At 40.0% G+C, this 23,859-nt stretch overlaps 1 protein-coding gene across 1 annotated transcript in view; it reads left to right on the forward strand.

The window, feature by feature from the left end:
- Positions 1-302: 302 nt before the first annotated feature.
- The window catches only part of LOC149163645 (ABC transporter F family member 5-like), a 300,745-nt gene continuing 277,188 nt past the window's right edge, over positions 303-23,859 (forward strand). The window contains exons 1-2 of the mRNA XM_089431793.1: positions 303-1,666; positions 2,339-2,680. Of these exons, the coding sequence (XP_089287919.1) occupies positions 770-1,666; positions 2,339-2,680 (1,239 nt within the window). The 5' untranslated portion in view covers positions 303-769. The remainder of the gene's footprint in view (positions 1,667-2,338; positions 2,681-23,859) is intronic.

Here is a 23,859-nt window from a genome sequence, read left to right on the forward strand (position 1 = left end):
TTTAACTCAACCATATTATCACTTTAACATTAAATTATTATTATCAATTTTTTTAGGGTTTAACTCAACCATATTATTACTTTAAAAATAAATTATTATTATCAATTTTTTTGTTAATATTATACTCTATTATTTTAAATAATATTTTGTTAATATTATAAGAGTTGCCCCTCAGAAATGTTAAATTCCCATGACACTACACTAATACATTTCGAAAAATACATCTAAACCTGTAAACCAAAAAATACTAAATATCCCCGCACTTCTCTGCCCCTTATCTCCCTCCATTCCTTTTTATCTCGTTTCCTATTTACATGGCTCTTTTTCATTCACAGCCATAATCAAGTTTTCAGAAGGCACCCATATCACTCTAAATCTATCTCCCTCCATTCCTTTTTATCTCGTTTCCCATTTACATCGTTCTTTTTCATTCACAGCCACAATCAAGTTTTCAGAAGGCACCCATATCACTCTAAATCCAATGGGGGAGATTTATCCCATATAAACAGACAAACGAGTCGTCCCATTTAAAACCCAACACACTTCTGCTAATGTTGGAGTGAGGGGGAATGATATTTTCCTATGTTGCAGGCGATTGACGACCTTAATATGGAGGCATGCCTGTAGCACATTAGCCTGCAACCGCCAAAATCACCCCCACAAAACAAGGTACTGTTCCATGTAAACCGTCTGAATCTGTTGTATCGTAAGGTAGGTTGATTTTTGAATCCCCAAAAAGATCCTACCTTATAAATTTCTGGTCCCCAAAATGAATATCGTAAGACAGTTAAATTGCAATGATTTCAAGTCCACATTCATCATGGGTTCAGTCCCTATTGACACTAGAAAACCCACCACAAAAACTGGTTTTTCATTGCCCCCCGTTAGAGCTATTTGTTACAGAGCTTGTGAAGGTCCATTGCTAGCTGCCCAATTGGGAATTATACCAAAACCAATACCAGAAAACAGCAGACAAAACCATACGAAATTACTTTCAGTGGCAACTGGAACCAATTCTGTCACTGAAACTTCGGATATAGAATCCTTATTCTCTAATAATGATACTCAAACAAGTTCAAAGAAAGGTGGTAGGCAAAATCTATCAGGGGCGTCCAGTATTTCAAGCGGTGTTAGACTAGAAAACATCAGTAAGAGCTTCAAGGGGGTCACTGTATTGAAGGATGTTACCTGGGAGGTGAAAAAGGGTGAAAAGGTAGGCCTGGTGGGTGTAAATGGGTCTGGGAAGACAACTCAATTGAAAATAATTGTGGGTGAAGAGGAGCCTGACTCTGGGCAGGTTATTAAGGCCAAGCACAATATGAAATTAGCATTTCTAACTCAAGAATTTGAGGTTGTTCCGACCAGGACGGTGAGAGAAGAGTTTCTGAATGCATTCGAAGAGCAGTTGGAGGTGCAACAGAAGATTGACAGAGTACAGAAGGCGCTGGAGTCTGCAGTAGATGATATGAATTTAATGGGCAGGCTTTTAGATGAATTGGATTTCTTGCAGAAGCAGGCGGATGCAGTGGAGCTTTATGACATGGATGTCAAAATTAACAAGATGATGCCTGAACTTGGATTTTCGCAAGAGGATGGTGATAGGCTGGTGGCATCATTTAGCGGTGGGTGGCAGATGAGGATATCTCTTGGTAAAATTCTTCTTCAGGTAAGGAGACCCATTTTTTTCCTTTGAGAACATCATCTTCTTTGTTTGTGTTCAAATCCTTAGGACATATTTGTCAGGCGCATATAGCACACAAAACTTATATTGCAATTCAAACAGTGGGATAATTATTGTCAGATGACTCAGATCTCCAATGACAATGGCTTTTGTTGATATATAGCAGTGGCGTGGCTTTGGCCAATGCTATTAACCAATTGTCATCATTTGTGAACATTATCAACCCCAATTTTTTTATCTGGAACCATGCAATCTCCATCATGTCTGAGAATTATACCAAAGCTGCTGAAATTGTAATCCTTTTACTTCAGTTTGTTGCTTGACCCATGTGGCATACATCTCATTGGACCACTCATCTATGAGATGAAGCAAACATGGTCCAGTTGATGGCAAGTTACATTTGCAGACCAACTGATGGCCAACACTCTAATGCTTATGCATATATGATATAAACCTCAATGGCAGGGGCAGTGGCAGTGTGCTAGCGTCGAAGAGTTGAGGCCTCAGTCACCTAGGAATATGGTTTCCTTCATGCTTTCAATATATGGTTGTTTTTTAGAGTGCCGAGATTACACTCTGTTACTACAATATGAAGCAGGAATACGGGTTTATGTTTCTTGGAATCATTTTCTCATTCTCACTTCCCATTATTTGCAGGAACCTGACTTACTGCTTCTGGATGAGCCCACAAATCACCTTGACCTTGACACTATAGAATGGCTTGAAGGTTATCTCAAGAAACAAGATGTACCTATGGTTGTTGTTTCTCATGACAGAGCTTTTCTTGATCAACTTTGCACAAAGATAGTAGAGACAGATATGGGTATATCTAAAACATATGAAGGAAATTACTCTGAATATGTGGCTGCTAAAGCTGCTTGGATAGAGGCACAGCGTATGGCATGGGAAAAACAACAAAAGGAGATTGATCACACAAAGGACATGATCAATCGATTAAGTGCTGGGGCCAGTTCAGGTCGTGCCTCATCTGCAGAGAAGGTATTTGTCATAAAGAATGCCTGTAGCTTGTTGTCTACACAATTTTATGGTTGTCGCAGTGCTTGATATTTTGTGTTTAGTCTGATCAAGTTTCAATCATGTTAAGTAAAATCTTCTGAGGACAGCTGTATTCTTCTACTAGCTAGTTCACATTGATGCAAATTTACCAATGAGGATTTATATCAAGTGACAAATATTTGTGATCTTCAAAGTTCAGAATGTATTGGGTTTTTCCCTTTTATATCAAGTGAGAAATATTTGTGATCTTCAAAGTTCAGAATGTATTGTGTTTTTTCCTTTTTATTTTATCAAGACAGAAGAAACTGCTAATACTTCTTCTTTGTAAGCAGCTTAAGCATATGATGTCCAGGACTCCGAGCTACTACAAATACTATCGATTTTCTCAAGAGGAAGAAACACTGTATTCTATCCCGATGGGCAATAGAACTCTTGTATGTCTTGAGATATCCACCCAAAACCTTCTAGCAAACTTTGGTTCTCTGTGTTGGACATGTTGTTGCAAAATCCAGCAGGCCTTGGAGAGGGAAACCCTACAAGGCATGAACTAAAACAAGAGATAACAATGGGGTAGTGGTTCATTGTCACCCAGCCAAAACCCTTTGCTCTTTACGGACTTTCACCTATGGGAGGAGTCCCGGTAGGAAAGAGATCACTTACAATAGGTATTCTACGGTTGATATGTAAGGTAACCTCACTAGGATCTCTTCAAGAAAGGCACAATTTAGGTTCAAGGCTCCACAAGTAGACAATTTGGTTTCTATGATGAGACCTAGGGAAGAAGGCACAAGGCCCAAGGTTTGATAAATTTGACGAGTGTTGGAGTTTCCGAAGGTCAAGGCTTAAGAGAAAAGGTTTCCAACAATGTGTGCTAGCAATGCCAAGGCTCATGAAACCTTCAAGGAAGCCCTTAAGTTGAAGCAAGGCAGAACTGGGGTTTCCCTCTTAGTCTCCAAGCTTGGTCTTGAAAGGGCTGAATCAGGATAGAGAGAAAATGGATAAAATTAAGATGTGATCGCCAACCAAATGGACTAGTCTCTTGTTCCTTGGGAGTATTGAGTCCTCAATGAGTTAATTAGCCAAAGAGCTTCTAACGAGACTAAAACTTTGATGCCCTAGCAAGCAAAATTCCAACAATTACCTATGCAATGGAAGATGGATTTTTCATGGGAGAGCTACCAAGAGTTCACCACTAAGGACGTTCATTTACACATTATTCATGAGTAATGCATGCAATAGATAATCTAGATTGACATTCAATAAGTATTGAACAAATTATGGCACAATTGCAATTGCTAGATTCAACAAAATTCCATACATTTGACATGTAAGAAATTAATTATTACCATCTAGATACACTTACAAGATAACGCACAAAGAATCCATTCCATTCATCCAAAGAATAGCTCCAAAGATAGACAAATTGGCCCCAAATTTCAAAGTGCATCAAGATACTCCAAGTTCTCCTCAAAGATACAAGTCCAAATTCTGCTAATGAGGTCGAAACATCTCAAGTGATGTGATGATGAGATACAACAATGATCTTCCCTCTATTTACATGAGGAGTCATGATGTAATTTTAGCCGAATGCCCCTAAGAAAATCATAAAATAATGTGCTAACACAAGTTAGGTCACAAGCTGACCTAGTAGCCTTTGAAAAACTAATTAATTCTCTACATGTGTGAGCTGAAATAGAGCAAAAGGGCTGAGGTCATGCGAGCGTAGGCCCTTCTAGGGCTGACATTGAGGAAATGGGTGCCAAAACAAGTGTAGAAGCCCTCTAAAATCACTATCTACGGGTTGGCCCCTAGATCTATGTCATAATTATCATGTGGAACCGAATTTTGGGTTTGGGGCATGTTATTGCTCAAACTAGCATGGGTCCTAGGAGGGGATCCTATAGGGCAACTACTAGGTCAAGGGCAATAATGGAGTGATAGCCCACTGTCACCTCATGTAAGGCTCCCTACTCTTTAGAGACTTTCACCGATGGGAGGAGACCCAGTATAAGAGGAATCACAATAATGGATGTGTCAATTAGAGGATAGAGGGTGATTCCCAAGACCTATTCATAAGAGATACTCAATTGTGTGGCTTTCTTGCTTGGAAAACAAGGTGATAGGCTCTCTAGGAAGGGCTAAGAGGATTCTCGTGGCTAGGGTTTGGGAATGTATCTTGTAAAGATGATTCCTAGCCCTTATGAAGACTTGTTCTTTATGTGATCTTTGCGGAGTTGGAGTTGTAAAGTTGTGGGACGATACGGGACCAAGTGGACCCTGAATTAGGTCAAGGGAGTGGAATTGATCAACCAAGGAGGGGCTTGACCTAATTAGGAAAGAGAAGAAGATCAAAGGACAAATTTTCTTGTGAGATTTAGATGCAATGATCTTAATGAGGTCACTAACCCAAAATGAACCTAGGGCAAGAAATGGTCTTGTGGCTAGGGCTTGCTATATCTTGGGATTCCACCGTTGGAATTGCTTGAAATTTGGAGGACCTCTTGACCAAACTACAACGCAGTAGTGGACCAATTTTCAAGGGTTTTGGATGGCTACAAATGATTTCGTGTGATTCCCTAGGAGACCTTCTAGGGTTAGGCCTACAATTGGAAGAAGTGAAGAAAATAAATGTTATTTTGAGCACCAAAGGGATACGAGGATTAGTGCCTTATTGCTTGGGCTTAATGGAGTCAAGATACACATAGATCATGAAATTTCGTTTGCTAAGGAGCCCTAATTGATCTTTACTAGCCTCTCCAAGGGCAACAACTAGATCAATAGAGATTTATACTTCAAATTTGTGAAGGAGACAAATTTTCAAGGTCTTTAACCTAAGAGATGCCTCTAGGAATATTCGCCCAGTCCCTTAAAGGTCAACGCATGCATTTAATCACTTATTCAAGGTCCCAAAAAAATTTCACATTGCATTTAACCCATACAAGAATAAAGATAACAACATACATGCAATTAACAAGTAAGATAACAAGAATAACATCAAAATTTCGACTTACATGAGAGAGAGAGTATATCCATTTATCAACTTCGCATTAGAGAAGCTCCAAAGACAATAGCGAAATCCAAACATCATAGTGCATCAAGAAAAGCTCCAAAAATTCATCCCAACAAAAAGTGCGAAAATCTCATAAGAGATACTAATCCAATCCAAGTGATGATGAATGAGAGAGAATGCCTCTCTTCTATTTATACAATCCTCTAAGGGATTCAAATGGCCTAATTTGGACTAATAATGCCCCTAAAATAAAATAATGTGCATAATAACAATACTTTTGGTGACAATCCCACCAAATAGCTCAATAACATAAAGATAAGCCTCTCAAGAGGGAAGAATGATCAACATAATGAGTCGTTGGGCCATTGAGAAGGCCAAATGAAGTCCAAAGTGTGCCATGATGAGAGAATGGACTCCAAACATAGTGGACAAGGGGTTGGCCCCTTGTTTTTCAAGCAAGACCCTGTGGTGCTCCCAAGTGGGTGTGGGGGCACAAGGACATCCTCATGGGTCTCCAAGTGGATCAAAAGTGTCTGTAGACCATTTGTGAGGGCTAGGATGATGACATAAGCCCTCCCACTGTAGTGAGAGACATCCTCTATGTTAGAAGATCAGAAAGGCAGAATTTTTTTCTTTATATAGATAATTACTTGTGACTTTCTTATCTTTATGTTCTTCTTTTGTTTTTTAGTTAATCAAGCAATTACCAAAACAATAGCACAAAGATCACAAACACCATATACAAGCGGATAGCGAAGGCAAAATCCCTATCTAGGGGAAAACCTAGTCAACAACTCTTCCTTAATAACTTCTTGAGATAATGCAAGACTCTTGACCTAGACACAAACTTCCTCCACACCAAGTCAGGCCTTGCTTTCTTCTTGCAGATGATAACCCTTCAACAACAACTTCGACCTTGCAACAACAATTTCGACCTAGCATTTGGTAGCAACAGCAAAAATAACTTCGACTTGACCAGAGAGACTTCGATCTCCTAGAGGAATATACATGAGAGAGAGATAGATAGCCCAAAATTTTGATCTTGACCTTTTCTTCCTTCTTCTCCAACTTTGCACTCCTTTTAGCCTCCTTTTCTAACTTTGCACTTTTCCAGCTCTTCTTCTTGGATATCGAACTTGAGTGAGAGAGTGTGCTCCAAATGAATTCAAACTGCTTTAATATATAGGCTTTTGGTGAGGTCGAATTACCCAGTTTGAGGCCAACTTGATCTCCTTGAGGCCGACTTGGTGTGGAGGTGACAAATAGCTTATTTGACTCAATAATAAATCTTTTTACATGATTCAAAAGTCCAAGAAGGGTCTCTTTTAATGGACAATGATTCTAATGACTTAGAATAAATCCTAGAAGTCCTCAATGGGGACTTTGACCTAAAACATGATGACCGAAGCATGAAATATGAAAATTTCACAACCGGGAATCCTATTGCAGCGACTGGAAATTATTCTCCTGATTGTTTTTTTTTGACATAAACGGTTAAATTTATTAAAAAGCGCCAAAACTCAGGCATAGATCGAATACATAACTTTTCTGGTAACTGGCGGAGGGCCAGATTTTCCTGCTAATACAAATTACTGTTAACCGGAGTTAGAAAATATCCCACTGTTGGAAACTAATGGTCAGCAGAAGGCGACGGGAACATCAGCGCTGTATCTACAGACCTGTAGCAGAACGCTGGGAGCTGAAAAGGCCAGAAGCAATAGATCCCTCCAGAGCATCTAACGGATTCATCATTAGATTTCCCAGAACACCACGATATGCGCTCTTCTTTTTAATCCTTTGGTTGCACTTACAGCAGAGAATAAACTCAGGGTGATAAGTCATCAGCAACAGGTCCAGGGAACACCCTTCTTAGGGGATATTGCAGAAGAAATCGGCCTGGTTAACTGACAGCGAACTTTTGCTTCTCAGAACGCCTTGGTTGGCTTCCATATCTGCTTGGGAGTTTAATTTCCTGGGGATGTGATAGAAGGAGATCTTGTGGAATTTGGGCAATATAAGCCTAATTCTCCTGATGATGGTTGATAAGTGGAGCTGAGAAGGGTTCTTTTTGGATTGCAGTGCCTGGATAATAATCCTGGAGTCCCCGAAGACTGAAATGGAAAGGAAGTTGCCTTTGATCGCTTGAGAGAGCCCCTGCCACAAAGCCAGAGCCTCCGCTCTGTTGTTGGATTCCTTGCCTAATCCCCAAGCAAACCTTAACACCTCAGAGCCATCCGGACTCAATAGAACTCCGCCGCCTCCTGCTACACCAGGGTTGCCTTTGGAGGCCCCATCAAAAAACAGACAGTGTTCATTCAGAGTCGACCTCCATTTAATGAACTCTTGCTCCTCCAGCCTGATTTCCCAATTGGAGAGGACGCTGGTATCGATGTTAGCACAATCTTTATGGTTTGGGACCAAACCATTCAACCAGAGTTCCTCTTCTCTGTTCAGAGCTTTCCCTGTTTTTTTGGCAGAGTTGGCATCCAGAGTTTCTCCTAAAAGAGCTTTAACTTTGGTGATGACTTTGATCGGATTGCAGCTTTCGTTTCTGAATAGTCTGTTATTCCTTTCCAGCCACAGCTTCCAGCAAACGAACTTGGGGATCCACAGCCAGCAATTTTTGAGGTGGATATTTTTGGAAAGACCAAACGGAGATAATTTGCTCCAGGATTGGAAAAGATTTTGGATGTTCCTGGGGAGCTCGAAATTATCAGGATTTAGCATAAGGACCCCCTTCCAGACTTCTGATGCAAAAGGGCAGGTTAAGAACAAGTGATCAGCTGTTTCTTCCTCTGACTTGCAAAGATTGCACCAAGACGGACCTTCCATTCCGCGCCTGCGGAGATTATCTCGAGTGAGAATACTATTGTGGGCTAATGTCCAGCAGAAGAAATCAATTTTGGGAAGAGAGGGGGAATTCCAAATAAATTGCCATTGAGCCGGATTTGGGGGAACATTCGGGATGGCCATAATACTTTTGTATCCTTCGGAAGCAGAATACGAACCTGTGACAGATCCCCACCCGCGTTTGTCTTTTACAGAAGCTTTTACTGGAGCTTTCCCTTGAAGATTTTCCAAGAGAACAGAGGCTTCACCCTCCAGCCACTGAGGGACCTCCCCCAAATGCCAGCTTTCCCAGAGACCATCCTCCGACCAGGAAGAGATATCCCAGAGAGTGTTCAGATTGCGATCTTGGAGCCAGTCTCTGATATTGGTGATTTCTTCCACCTGATTCATCGGTTGGTCACCTAGAATAGGATCATCCCAAATTCTTATTTTTTGCCCATTACCTGGAATCCAATACAGCTTATGACTAAAATGTTCCAAAGCTTTGATGCAGAGTTTAAGAACAGGAGAACCTTTGTTGGAACGAGGAGGATGGTCCAGGCATCTGAGGCGCTTCCCATGGAAATATTTTCTCCACAGGACCTTCTTGCTCCAACTAAGTTTTCCAGAGACAATGTCCCAGAGCAGCTTGGTTCCCAAAGCCAGATTTTGGGCAGCCAGATCGCGGATTTGTAATCCTCCTTCCATAAATGGCTTTTTAATAGTATCCCATTTAACCAGGTGCAACCTTCTTTCGTTGTTTTTTCCCCCTTCCCACAGGAAGCGCCTGAGTAGAACTTCCATTTTGTTGATGAAGGTTTTAGGGGCCAGGAGGATGGAGTGCTGATATAACGGAAGACTTGAGAGGACCGCTTTCATCAAAATGATTTTCCCCGCATTGTTCAGCCATGAAGCTCCCCAGGCATGAATTCTGTTTTTAATCTTGTCCAGCAAGGGCATCCAATGGGCAACTTTGGGAATGGTCCTGAAGATTGGGATCCCCAGGTATTTGAAGGAGTCCCAGGCCCAGGGCCCTTCCATATGGAGAATCCTTGCAATATCTGATAATTCCTTGACCGTGCAGTTCCAGCCATAGACTGTGCTTTTTGTAAAGTTGATCTTGCTGCCCGAGACTTCTCTGTAGCTGTCCAGCTCAATGTTACTTGGGAGCGGGAGCGGAAGCGGGGAGTGGGAGCGGGAGCGACCATTTTCAGAAGCTCCCGGTTTGGGAGCGAATCCCGGAGCGATTTTTTAAAAATATATATATTTTATATTTTTTAATTTTTGATACATATATGTCAACAAAAACATGTAGAATGATGAATTAGATATAAAAAACATAAAAAAGCATAGATTGAACCATATAACAACAATCATCTAGAAGTTATAATCTTCATCAACCACGTCCGCAAGTTAGTAACATAGTAACATACAACATATTGAGTCTCATGATTCATCAATCTTAAAGTTTCAAGCTTTCAAAATTCAATATATAACATTTATCATCATTGATCACCAAAGTTGTACTTGTAAGCTAAGTGTAACCATTACAACAAATAATATCTAACATGAAATGAAATGTTATAAAATGAAATGAAATGAAACAACTTTCAACTTTCATGAAGCATCATATTCATAATTCATTACTAATGAGTTATAATTGCCAACTTCAAACTTAAATTGTCATATATTGTTTAAAAAAATATCATAATAAATATGAAAGAGTCAATAGTTATAAAAGCTACTAGAAACTAGAAAAGAGAAGTAAATCTATTATCTATTTCTTATGCTTGGGCCTCTTGCCACCACGAGAAATGTCTAATTTTTTAGTCTTGTTGCAAAATCAGGATCTTTGTCATTAATATCACCCTCCAAGCATTAATATCCAGAGGTATCTTTGTCATTACCTTTGTATCTGTATAGGGATCTTTGTCATTAATATCACCCTCTAAGCATTAACATAAGATAGAAAAAGCATAGCATGTCAAGTCAAGATTTTGTTTGAGTGATGTGTACATTTTTAGAAGGGTCATGATAGAGGAGTTCGACAACCAATGTCACTAACATCAAGGTACATAGAGGGATTGGTACTCTTGATTAAATATGAGTTCCATACCCTAATACATGACAAAATTCAATGGAAACATTGCAATCCCCCAATCCTGAAATCCTGAAAAACTGATAAGTCTGCTGGATTTTGAATGAAATCTAAAATTCTACTTTCTCCATATGAAATCCAATGAGGACGAAACCACTCTCAAACATCCTGAGTCATTTCATGGTAATGTTAAAAATTTAAGTAAAAGGATGAAAATGAAAATTAAATAAAATGTCACTTTTACTTTAAGAATTTAACATTACCATGAATAGCATATCAATACTAGGGCCTAGACTTGATCATTAAGTTGCCCCACTCAAAAACTATTTGTTTCTTTCAAAAAAAATTTCATTTCGAACATTACTACAAATAAAAAAATGCAAAAAAGGCAAAACGCTCCCGAAAAGGCAGGGAGCGAAATTTTTTTTAGGGAGCGTGCTCCCGAAATCGCTCCCTTTTCGGGAGCGATTTCGGGAGCGCGCTCCCGAGTCGCTCCCGCCTGGAGCGCGGATTGGGAGCGGGATCGAGGGGGGGGGGGGCGCTCCCCCGCAACACTGGTCCAGCTCCTTCTTGAAGGATTTAGCAGAGTTTATGCTTGCCCCACCCAGCAATAGCGTATCATCAGCAAATTGGACATGATTTATGTCTTTGACCTGGTGAACCATGCGGAGTCCAGGAAGGATTTGAGTCTGAAGGTTATGGTCCAGTTGAAAACTGAGAACTGAGGCTTGAATCGCGTAAAGGAGCGGGGACAAAGGGCAACCTTGTCTGAGGCCCCTAGAGGCTTGGAAGAAATCTGAAGGACGCCCATTTACTAAAGGCGCAATCCAAGGAGAGGCAATGCAGGCTTTGATCCAGTTAATGATGGCTGAAGAAAATCCCATTTTCTTCATAACCATAAATAGGAATTCATGCTTTACCCTGTCAAACGCATTTGCCAAGTCGAGCTTAATCACCATACCTTTCTCCTTTCGATGATAGCTTAAATGAACAGCTTCTTGCACCAGCACTATATTGTCCAGAATCTTTCTCCCTTTGATGAATCCACCTTGATTTTCAGGAATAATGGCGGGTAAGATTTTCTTGAGGCGATTGGCTATAATTTTGGTTATTAGCTTGTAACTAGAGTTACACAACGAGATTGGCCTGAATCTGCTGAAATTAGCTGCTCCTTTCTCTTTTGGAATCAAGGCCAGAAACGTTGAATTGATGCCGCCTCCGATCTTTGTACAAGTTTGAGATTTCTTAACCATTCTCAGAAGGTCAGATTTGATTATGTCCCAACAGGAAAGATAGAATCTAACAGGGAACCCATCCGGGCCCGGGGCTTTGTCCGGTTCCATACTGTCCAATGCTTTTCTAAGCTCATTCATGCTAATCGGAGCCGTCAGCATATCGTTGATAGGATCTTGGACACATTGAGGGATCAAATTCATCGGGTAGACTTGGGGATCCAATGGTGGTTCATCAGGGGCGGAGTAAAGGTCTTTGAAGTGAGTGTGAGCTGCCCGCTTGATTTCTTCGAAGTCCTTAACCACTACATTTTGGTGATGAATTTCTTTAACGGATTTGAATTGCTTGCGGGCTTAAGCTTGCTTGTGGAAGAAGCTGGTATTTTTGTCCCCAGCTTGTAACCAGAGAGCTCTGGATTTCTGCCTCCAGAGTTCTTCTTCTTCCCTGCTTGCTTTGTGAAGTTCTTTTTGCAGGTCAATTTCTCTCTGAAGAAGGTCTTGGGTGACAACAGAATTTTCCAAAGATAATTGATGGACAGCAAGATTGTCCAGGGCCGTCTTCCTTTTGAAGGAGGGAGATTTCAACGTTCTTGCCCACTCCTTGAGTCTTCTTTTGAGTCCCCTCAGCTTTTCTTCCCACACATAGAAGGGGGAACCTTGAATCGGTCTTTTCCAGGCTTCGGAAACCATCTCTTGGAACCCCTCTTGCTGAAGCCATAATGAACTGAACCTGAAGGGTATGGGGCCAAGATTTTCATCCGTGGAGAGCTCAAGAATAATGGGTTTGTGATCCGAGGTGCTGTTTGGCAGGATTTTGGACGAAGCCATAAGACCACAAGTCAGGAAAGAGGATTGAACCAGAAATCGGTCTAATCGAGCTGCAATATGATTTGGGCCCACCCTTTTGTTGGACCAGGTGAACTTCCCAGAAGAGGGCTTGATATCCTCCAGCTCCCATCCCAACATGAGATCTTCAACCCATTCTCTTGCTGGGTCCCTGACCGGGGATCCTCCCCTTTTCTCATTTGCAGCAAGAGTGACATTCATATCACCAGCTATAATAATGTTTTCTGGGATGTTCAGCGATAGATAGGACAAAATCGAGTCCCAGCAGAGTTTTTTCTCAGAAGGAAGAACAAGAGCATAAATATTGAACAAACTTACTTGATGGCCGGAGTCTTTATGGAGGAGCTTCGTGAGAATCCAATGGGAAGAGCTATCTTTTTGAATCAGGTCATAGATAGAGCTGTCCCAGAAGGTAGCGATTCCACCGGAGGCGCCTCTTGCACTGACCGCACATCCAATACCTTTACGCCAGAAGGATTTGCTAGCATTGAGGAGGAGATTTTCCTCCAACTTTGTCTCCTGGATTAGGAGGATTTCAGGCGAGTACGTTGTGACTATATCTTTGAGGGCATCTTCTTTTAGCTTGCTGCCTAGTCCTCTGCAATTCCAGGAGACGTACTTCATTATTTATTGGCTTGGGGGAATGTGGCTCCTTTTGGAACCGAGCCCTGCTTGCGCCCAGACCTTGTATTCATCATTCCCTTGAGAGTTTTTTGGGATCCTTGGAGAACATCCCGATAGGTTTTCTCCTCTCTCAGTTTCTTCTTGGATTTTCTGCCCCTGGCTGACTTGATAGGGGTGGCTTGTGAGCTGTCTGATTCATAGGTTCTTCCTTCTGAGTCTTCATCCGATTCGGAGGCCAGGCTTATGTGTTCTTCATTATCTTTATTTCCTTCATTGCCTCCTGAGGTTGGGGGGTGATTATTTCAGTACCTGTTTCTTTTGCTTCCTTCATTGAGTTTTCAGGTGCTTCTTGAGTCTCGATGGTTTCTGCGTTCCCTCCGGAGGAGGTTCCAACTTTTGGATCTTCATTGGTCTTCAGATTGGACTGCGGCTTCTCCCCTGAACCAGAATTTTTCTTCCCTGATGGTCTTGGGATAGCCTTGCCTCTTTTGATTTCTTTCCATCCTTCCTCATCCTCCTTAGTCCTGGCCTGGGATTTGGGGCAATTCCGTTAAAAGTGTCCGTGTTCATGGCACGTTCTGCATTTGAACGGTAGTTGTTCGTAGTCCAGCTTTTGATAGTGTTGCCATTCTCCCACTGTGATTTTAATCGCTTCGGGGAGACCAGCGTCTAAGTCAACTTCCACGCAGCTTCTTGCACAAGTGTATTGGCCTTTATTGTCTGCTTTGTCGATGAATCTGCCCAGACCGTTCCCAATCCTTTGCAATGACTGATAGCTCCAGCAGTGGATCGGAAGGTTGGGGAGCCTAACCCAGACTGGAACTTCCTTCGGAACATCTACTGAGGGATCGAAGTCCGGGGTCCATTTATTGAGATACAGACCCTGATTTCCCATGAAATACGGTCCATTCCTGAAAACCAGATCTCGGTCTTCTTTGGTGGTGAACTCGAAAATGAAGAAACCTCTACCTACCGGGTAACAGATCACACTGTTCTTCAGCTGAGGCCTCCAGTTGCGTTGAATCCAATCGTCCGTGGTTTTTGTAGAGGGCCAACGCCCCATAAATTGCCCGACCAGTCCTCTATCAGCAAGGGCAAGAGCAATTTTGATCGGCTGATCTTCTTGCAGGGCTATCTCAGGCACTTCCTCAAGTTTTTTAATGAATTTTGGGATGTCTGGGGCAGGACGTTTCTTTCCTTTCTGCGTTAATAATCGCCGGAAGGCTTCTTCAGAGGAAATCGGAGGGGTGGGAGAGGATTCCCCACCCCCAGGATCACCCATGACTGCAGCAAAGGAGCACAACAAGGGAACTCAGCTCATTCCCCCAGCGCCCCTGCAAATCCGAGAATCCAAGCCTAGAGCCAGAACACAGTATTGCCCAGCCGGAGGCGCAGCACAGCAAAGCAAACGGGACATGGGAAGGGAGCCCGCTTAGTCGCCCAGAGGGCCGAGGCCGCCGACACAATCTCAGAAACCCTAGCAGACGATCCGGTCTTTTCTTATTCTCCTGATTGTTAATTTAATTTAACAATTTATTTATTAAGGAGTTTAGACTTCTGTGATCCATAACATTGTTTAGATAATCTTCGGCAAAATCACATAACCAATCTTTTGTCGACGCGTTTCGAACCAACCAGTGTGGTTCATCGTCAGGACAAGTTGAAGAACCAATCCGGCTTAGCTTGATTAAATAGAGTGTGCTGAGACTCCAACAGCTATAATGCTAACGGCTAATTTTGACCTAATGATCCTGGTCAAACCACTAAAATAGTTAATTAATATTTCTCGAAAAAGGTAAATAAAGGAATTCATTTGTTAATTAAAAATAAATATATTATTATTATTATCTCAAATATTAAGAGAATTCATAGTATAATATTAATATTTTAATTATAATGGTCATTAATAAATTATATATATTAAATAATCTATATCCAATATAATTTAAATACAAGTAAAAGGTAATCAATTATTTTTAGAAAATAGTTACCTAGATAGTTGTGTGATAATAATTCAATGGTCCTTGGTAAGTTATATCTTCATTATTTTGTTTTTTAGAGTATATCATATTCATTATTTAAATAAAATGGTCCATTAAGATAATAAGTTATAAACAATAATGTATGTATATTAAATAATCTATATCTACTAAATAATTTATAATTCTAAACAAATTGTTAAATCAATATTATTCCTAGAATTTAGTCACATTAGGTAAATACCATAATATAGTGTTGTTAAAGTTTAATAATAATAGAATTATTGGTATATTATAGGTTAATGGTCAAATAATCAATATTAGTTCAATATTTATTAATTCCAATAAAATATTAAAGTTAACTAAGACCCTAGGTAAATATGTTATTACTATAATTCAGGGTTGATAAAGTCCATGTTTATTACTATAACTAATATTATTGGTATATCATAATTTATCCATATTTAATATTAAAGTTAACTATGTCAATAAGGTTTAAAAGGGGTTTTTAGACATTAGTTAAAGGGAGACTCAATTCTAAGGTTATAATAGACATAATTATCAATGAAATTATGGAAAACCAAATCCAATTATAATATGCCCAAAATTAATTCATAACAAATTAATGACTCAAACATTCCAAAATAATAGGACCAATCTGCCAAAAGAAAAATTAAAGGAGGGGGAAGACAGAAAACCTAAGACCTAACAAAAAGGGAAGAGGAGGCTAGGAAGACAAGGCTGGGACCCAGCAACTGCTAATCCTCCAGCCATCATCCCTATTAAGATTGTTCGGCCTTTTCTCAATCTCCAGGGCCTCTCTAAATTTGCGATGGTGAAACTGCGCAATTTTGGCAATGACTTGAGCCTCCTCTATACATACATGATGCATAGTCTTTCCCGCATGCTCAGCCAGGGCCGAGGACTTAGTCCTCCCATGTCTTAAGTCAGCCGAATGCTCGCTAATCCGCTGATTGATAGAGCGACCAGTCTCACCAATATAAGGGGTCCCACAGGCACAGGGAATGACATAGACGCCCTTCATGTCATAGGAGAAAATTTTCTCCTAGATTTGTCTTCAGCTAGCAGCCAACAACCCCTTACAGCTGCCAGATAGCTCGATGTGCCACCATTCTCCACCACCTGAGCGAGCCATTATGTGCCCTCATGTTAGTTTTTGTAGCATTAGATGTGTTCTAGCCTTGAAATTTGTGGAGAGGCTAGAATGCATTAGATCTCCAAAACCCAGAAATCGTTTCTGGAAATTCCGCCTAGAAATGACTTAATTAGATTATTAGTCAGTTTTTAAATATTTCCGAAGTCTAAACTTAGGGAATGACTAATTAATGAGAATTAATTAAGTCAAGGTGTGAATGTTCTAGAAACTCACACAGATCGACTTCAAGTTAATCCTAGCCATCGATTAAGATCTAATCTTGGCCGTTGAAGTCTCAACAGAGGATTATAAGAAGTCGATGGGGCTTGGAGACTCCACTTCAGCAGTTCGATTCCATGAGTAGATCGATTTCCAGAGTAGTAGCAATCAGTTGCCAGAGAGAGAGCTAGTGAGATGAAAGCAGTGATTGAGGGGCAGGGACAGTGAGCTGGAGGAAAGATTTTCCAGATCTGGGGAGGTAGCAGCAAGTGAGTCGAATTATCCCAGAGAGGCAGCGCTGAGGGACTACGCAGTGCTTCAGTCAGGCAGATCGATTTGGTGAGGAGAAAAATTCGTTCTCAGTTCTAGAGGCCGAGAAGGAGTCCCAAAGGGTTGGAGAGATGATTTTCTCAGCTTCCAGAGGCAAAACGACTTCATCTGAGCCCAGTCCAGAGCAAGCTGTCTAGCCAACTACACAGAGCAGCGCAGAGGCTGACGCAGTGCTCTAGGAGGCCGAGTTTTTGATAGGGAAAGTCTAGCAGAGATTGTCTGTGGGAGAAGGGTAATTCCCTTAAGTATTTTGCTCAGATTTTCTTGTTGTTTGGATAGCCAGTTGGGCATCCATAGATGTACTCAGATTTCACTACTGCTTAATAATAAAACCCTCAGCTGCTGCACCGGTTTTCCCAAGTTGGGTTTTTCTGGTTACTTTTGTTCCAAAATAATTGTGTTATTTTTATGTGTGTTAACTTTATTCCAGCGTTTATTCTTCCGCAATTTTATTTGTGTAGATTGCAGTGTGATTTATTTAGTATTCGCTGTAGCAAACAACAAATAAATTGTTAAATTAAATTAACAATTAGGAGAATAATTTCTAGTTGCTGCAATAGGATTCGGGATTCCGAATTTTCACATGGTATCAGAGCGCAGATAATCATCCGGAGAGCTCAGTAGCGAAGGAAGAGGGAGTTTCGCTGTTTAGTGTGGGCAACAGATCGAAACCTGATAGGCAACACAATCACCTTGGCCAAGAGGCCGAATTTCTTGAGGAGATTCGATTTTTCTGAGTGTGAGGCAGAAAAATTTGATCTCTCCAGATCGAGGGATTCCAAAGGCAGAGGGAGCAACCTAGTATTTTCGCAGAGCAGATCTCTAGCTGGATGCAGTGGTTTTGCAGTAGTTTGCTAGAGTAGAGCTTACATTGGGTGGAAGAAGAGCACACACTGAGAGAAAAATTTTCCTCAGGGAACTTCTAGTCTCAAGAAGTTTGATTTCCCTTGCAGATCAACAGTTGTTGTGTGTAGAGTTTCTCACTCCAAAAGGGAGTGCGAATAGCTGAGCAACAACTGAGCAAAAGGGAAGAGGAGATTTTCGACATTTTTTGAGATGGTCACTGCTGGGCTTCGAGATCAGGACATGTTGGATGGTGCTTCCTATTAACACTCCTTGGTTTTCCCAAGGCTGAGAAAGGAAGCCAAGGAGATAACCTCAAACCAACTTTGGACTTGGTAGCTAGCCCTACCAAATCAGAGAGGGCTCTCTCTTCAATCTCATAGCCAATGAAGTGACTGGAGAGAAAAATAGATCTTAGGCTAGGTATTCAGCTTATTAGGGTTTTGAAATGGGGTTCGCTGGATCAAGGTCATAGATCTAGGAACTAGGTTAGGGTTTCGAATGATCAATTGCAAGGATGAAAATGAAGCAAGGTAGGTATGTTTAGTGACATATTTGGGTTGTCATTATGGTATAGGGTTGAAAAATGAAGGATCAAAATGAGCATATGACCATGAATTAATTCATCAGAAGAAATGGAACACAAACATGAAGATCTCATCAAAACAGAGCATAAAACTTATGAATTCTGCTTAAAAACTAATGAGATGACCACATGAAGTCATACATATGGTTGCAAGGAGAAATAAACATTCAAATTGATGATAAAACTAAGAAGAAACATTGTCAATAAGCATAACACAGGAATCCCAAGATTAGAGCTGCAACTATCTTTAATACCACTGTAAAATGGTGTACACTAGCTCCACACTATGATTACCAATTATCCAACCCCTCTTTTGACTTCATTTAGTCTACATATAGATGAAAACAATCATTCCCTCTCTCAGGGGTCGAATCCTACCTTCTAGGAACTGATTACAAGATTCTCTCCAACCATGCAAAAACCTAGGGAGGTTAGAAACCAATTCCCTTTTTACACTAACTGACTTAGTTTGACTTTGAAAGCATTGATTACAAGGAAATTAACTCTAACCATCACTAGAATATTTAATTACATTATGTAAAATCATTAAAAGACTAATTACATTGACCAAAGCTGACTCTTGACCATGAAAACTCGAAAACAGGGTTTTCTCCATAGAAGCGCAGCGAAATTCACAGAAGCGTAGCGTGCTTTGAGTGAGTGTTTGGATGACTTTGGTTGATCTCTGAGCTTAGCTAAAGGTTGGTAAAGGTAGTTGAGAATGTCCACTAGGCCTCTGAAGCTTCAAATAAGAAAAAACTCACCTCCAAGGCACCTCAAAACTCATTCTACCAAAACTACTCCAGAAGCGCAGCGTGTGCCTCAAAACAGTGGCAGAAGTGTGAAAAATTGATGGTTTTTGACCTTTTCCTGCAAATTTGTGAGTTGACATGAGAGACCAAGTGGATTTCTGAGATGTATTGGTCAAATGACACTTGTATATACTTGCCATTCATCATTTGAAGCCTTTGAAAAAAAGCCGAGCGTGGTTTCTGTAGGGTCAAATTTCTGGGTTTTCTGCAAAAATAGGGCTCAAAGATGGAGCAATATCTCTCTAACCATAAAACGTTTTACAAAACTGAGAGAGGTTTTTGTTTTTAGGTATGTTATGAACAAAAACCTCCTCCAATCTCAATAATACTTTCCCATTTGTTCATAATCCAAGTTTGAAGTTGGTCACTAAAAACGTAGCAAAAAATTGCAGAAGCGCAACATTTGACAGCAAAAGTGTATCAAAATTTTGGAGAGTGATTTTGAGGCCTTCCCAGAGGAGTTTTGGGCTGCAAGTGGTATGGTTGGAAAGCTTATGATGTCTACTACACAATAGAGTCATCAAGCACTGTAAACACCTGCTCCAAACCCCTGAAAAACTAACTTGAAGTCAAGCTGTCCAAAAGTGCAGCAACTCTCCTATAGCGACTATATTTTGGGCATTTCTCTCAAATCATAACACCTGTGCATAAACTAAAGGAGGTTTTTGTTCTTTGGTCTATGATTGACAAAAACTTCTTTCACTTTTGTAAAATTCATCTAAATTACTTTAGAAACTGATTTTGAAGTAAGACTATCCCTGTGTGCAACAAATGGCCTCAAAACCCTACAAATCATGCCAATCATCTCTGTTGATACCAAGAAGTCCATCCCTGCTATAGTGGTCTTGTTCCTTTTGAAATTGGTGGCAAATAAACTAGTTAGCTCACGGTGATAGTCCACCTCTTGTGCATTCTTGTAAAACCCTAGGCAGCCTACTTGTTCAAATGATTTCTTGGTGAATTATGAAGCATTAATCTCCTGCATATGACTTGGCTCATATCTGGAGACATGTCCTCCCTTGTTGTACTTCTTCTTTTCACTGGCCATGCTGTTGGTTTGTTTGGCAGAAAACCCTAGTTTGATAGGAGGGAAGGGTAGGGTTTAGGATTGGAAAATAGGGGAAAAAGAGCAGCTAGTTTAGGGAAGGGAATGAAGGGGATAGGGATTAGGAAAAATTCTAGGAAAAATTTAGGGGGTAGGGGTAGATGTTAGGGACACATGGGAAGTGAAATCTCACTGAATGGATGAGGGAAGAAGGGCAAAAAGTGCCAAACACAGTCAAAACCCAGTAGAAGCGTAGCGTGGGCTAGGTTCTTGGGGAAAAGTGGTGAGATAGGGAAAACATGTATGTGAAATGGTTGGGGAGGGCCTAACAAGTGTATACAAGGGTGTTTAGGCAGAAAACATAGGGATTTTCTCTTTGAGATGAAGCAAAAACCAATGAAAACTAAAAGCACAGCAAAACCCTAGGAGAGGGATTGTATTCAGTTTTTGTGAGAAATGATTACATCAAAGAGGTGATGAAGGGTTGTACTTACTTGCTCAAGGGTCTCTGAAACTTGTATAGTGAGGACTGAACTTGTTGTTGCTTTCTTTGACCTCCAACCCAAAAACACAACGTGCTCCCCAGAAGCGCAGCGTGCTAGTGCAGAAGCGCAGTGAGCTTGATGGAAAGGGTTTGGGTGATGAAAAATGAAGGCTCTGATGGCTGAGATGAGTCACAATGGTGGAGAAGAGCTGTTGGAGGATGAAATGAAATCTTTGAATGCTTGAATGGTATTTTTATTGCTTGAAAGTCGATTTTTTGCTTTGGTGATGGTGTGACATCATATGTACCTTTGAGAAATGACATGATGAGGTAGTGTATTGCAACTTGTTCTTTCTGGAAAAATTACATCTCCATGTGGGGTGAATGTACCTTTGAAAACATTTTTTGAAAACTTTTCCCTAATTACTAACTCCCATGATGGTGACTATGATGATGACATGACTCCCTACATGACTTTTGATGACATGATCTAATGATGACACCAAATGTATATCTTAAACCATGATTTGGAACTTTGAACCCTTTAAAGTATGCATGTTTATGATTTGATGACCAAAATGATGACCAAGACACTCACATGATGACCTACACAAGGAATGATGACATGACCATGATGACATTTTATGACCTTGAAAATGGAGGGAGTAGTAATAACACCTAGGACATGACTCAAGACTCATTTGACAATAAAAAGACATGTCAATTTTTATTTGAAAATACAACAATTTGACCTAAGACCCTATCAATCACATGGAAAGAGTACATTTGATAACTGGTGACTCATAGACACTAACATTGGCTCCAGTTGGGGATGGAAGCTCCTTTAGGAGGTGTCTAGAACAGTGTTGTGAAAATTGCGATAAAATCGCGGTAAATTGAAATTATTGCGATTTTTTCGATATGCCGATTTTATCGCGATTATTATAGAAAATTATCGTTGGAAATTTTTTTTAGCCGATTTTTATGAAATTATCGCGATAAATTCGAATTTATCATGATAACAATTGAAATTATCATGGGGGTCTCCGGCAGCGAGGTTTTATAATGTTTTTTTTGGTTTTTTAAGGGATGCTAAATGTTTGAAATGCAATTTTTTTTTAAAGAAACAAATAATTTTTGAGTGGGGCAGCTTAATGATCAAGTCTAGGCCCTAGTATTGATATGCTATTATTCATAGTAATGTTAAATTCTTAAAGTAAAAGTGACATTCTCCTTAATCTTCATTTTCATCCTTTTACTTAAATTTTTAACATTACCATGAAATGACTCAGGATGTTTGAGAGTGGTTCCGGCCTCATTGGATTTCATATGGAGAAAGTAGAATTTTAGATTTCATTCAAAATCCAGCAGACTTATCAGTTTTTCAAGATTTCAGGATTGGGAGATTGTAATGTTTCCAGGTGACACCACCTGCCCGGGCTACCCCTGCCACCAGTAGAGGACGTGGTCTACCTCCTATAGCTCCTACTTCTAGTTCTTCAGCTTCTAGAGCATAGCAGACTCCACTGCCAACTCCACTAGCACCAGCATCTACATCTAGAGGGAAAGGGAAAGCTGTGGCATTTTCTCGCAAGAGGGACAGAGGAAATCAATAGGATTAGACTTTAGTTATTTTCTTCATTTTATTGTATATGACATTATGACATGATGAGATACATTATTATATTTTTTGTTGATATTTTGAGGCTGAGTTGGGACTTACTATTTAGGACATGATTCAATGTTATGTGTGATTTTAGCACTAGAAATGATATTAAACATCTTATATATTAGTTCTTTTATCATATTTATGTGTCAATGTATTTATTTTATGTTGTAGATGGTTTAGATATTAAAAAAATTGAAAAAAAATGAAAAAAATGAATATTTTTGTACCAAACGATTTTTTCCCGATTATTTATGATTATTTCCCGATAATTACGATTTTTTCCGATTTTTTCCTCGCGTCGATATTATCCCGATAACGATTAATGCAACATTGGTCTAGAACACCGTAGACCAGGTAGCCTCATTCATTGGGCAATGGAATCAAAATAAAACAATTGACACTCAAATGACTGACTAACTAAATTTAAGAAAAACTGAAACTGACTTGACTTACATATGGCAGCAGACCATCAAGATTTTAGGGCCTTCACCTCAGGCTTCAATCCCTGATGATAACCGCCCACCTACTGAAGATATATATACAATCATGTGAACTGATCTCTCCAATGTAACCAATCCAACAAATGGCTACTTATTTGAATCCTGCTCACAATTTCCTTGAGTAGGCAGAAAAAACAAAAGATAGGCAACTCCAAGTGTCCGGTGAACATGTGCTCATGACCCATAAATACAAGAAAATTCATCTCCCCTGTTGACTGTAGCAAATCAGTAAAATGATCTTGAAACTCGTGAATGACTACCTTTTCTTGATGATCAACAACAAGACAAGAATATTCTTCCTTTTTAGATGTTGGTTGTTTTATAAAATGAAGTTTGTCATTCTCAAGCGAAATAGATGTAAACCACTCTTCTCTCTTATCATCTATATCAAGGAAAAGATTTGTATTTTCCTGTAGATGTTGAAACACACCATCCATATTTTGTAGGATAGGAATATTCAAAAATGATTTTTCATATACTTCAATAAGAGTGTTATTTTGGCCTTTAAAAGTTTCTGAATTTGTCAATTCCGAACATGAAAAATCATGAACAGTTTCTGCACTTTCAGTTGCATTTTCAAACTGAACGCTGCTTGGTAACTGTGATTGTGGACTGAAAAAAGGCTCTAAATCACAAACAACATTCTCAACAACCTCAGAAGATAGTTGCCAACTGCTGTCAACTTGCTTAGTTGCTTCCTTGGCAACCTTATATTTTTCTCTTACTTTTTCGAATGAAGAGAAACACAAAGGTAATGAGTCCCAATCAGGTCTTTTTCGTGCTCAATATGAAAACTGAAATATTATTGATTTCTAATCTTAGGAAAGTTTTCTCTCAATAATTGAAATGAAGTAAAACATAAACGTAAAGACATTTCACCTGCTTCAATTTTTTTTTCA

Source organism: Pinus tabuliformis, chromosome 5_1 (genome assembly GCF_031772625.1).
Source record: "Pinus tabuliformis cultivar Carrire ecotype Pingquan chromosome 5_1, CPIR1, whole genome shotgun sequence".
Lineage (NCBI taxonomy): Eukaryota > Viridiplantae > Streptophyta > Pinopsida > Pinales > Pinaceae > Pinus > Pinus tabuliformis.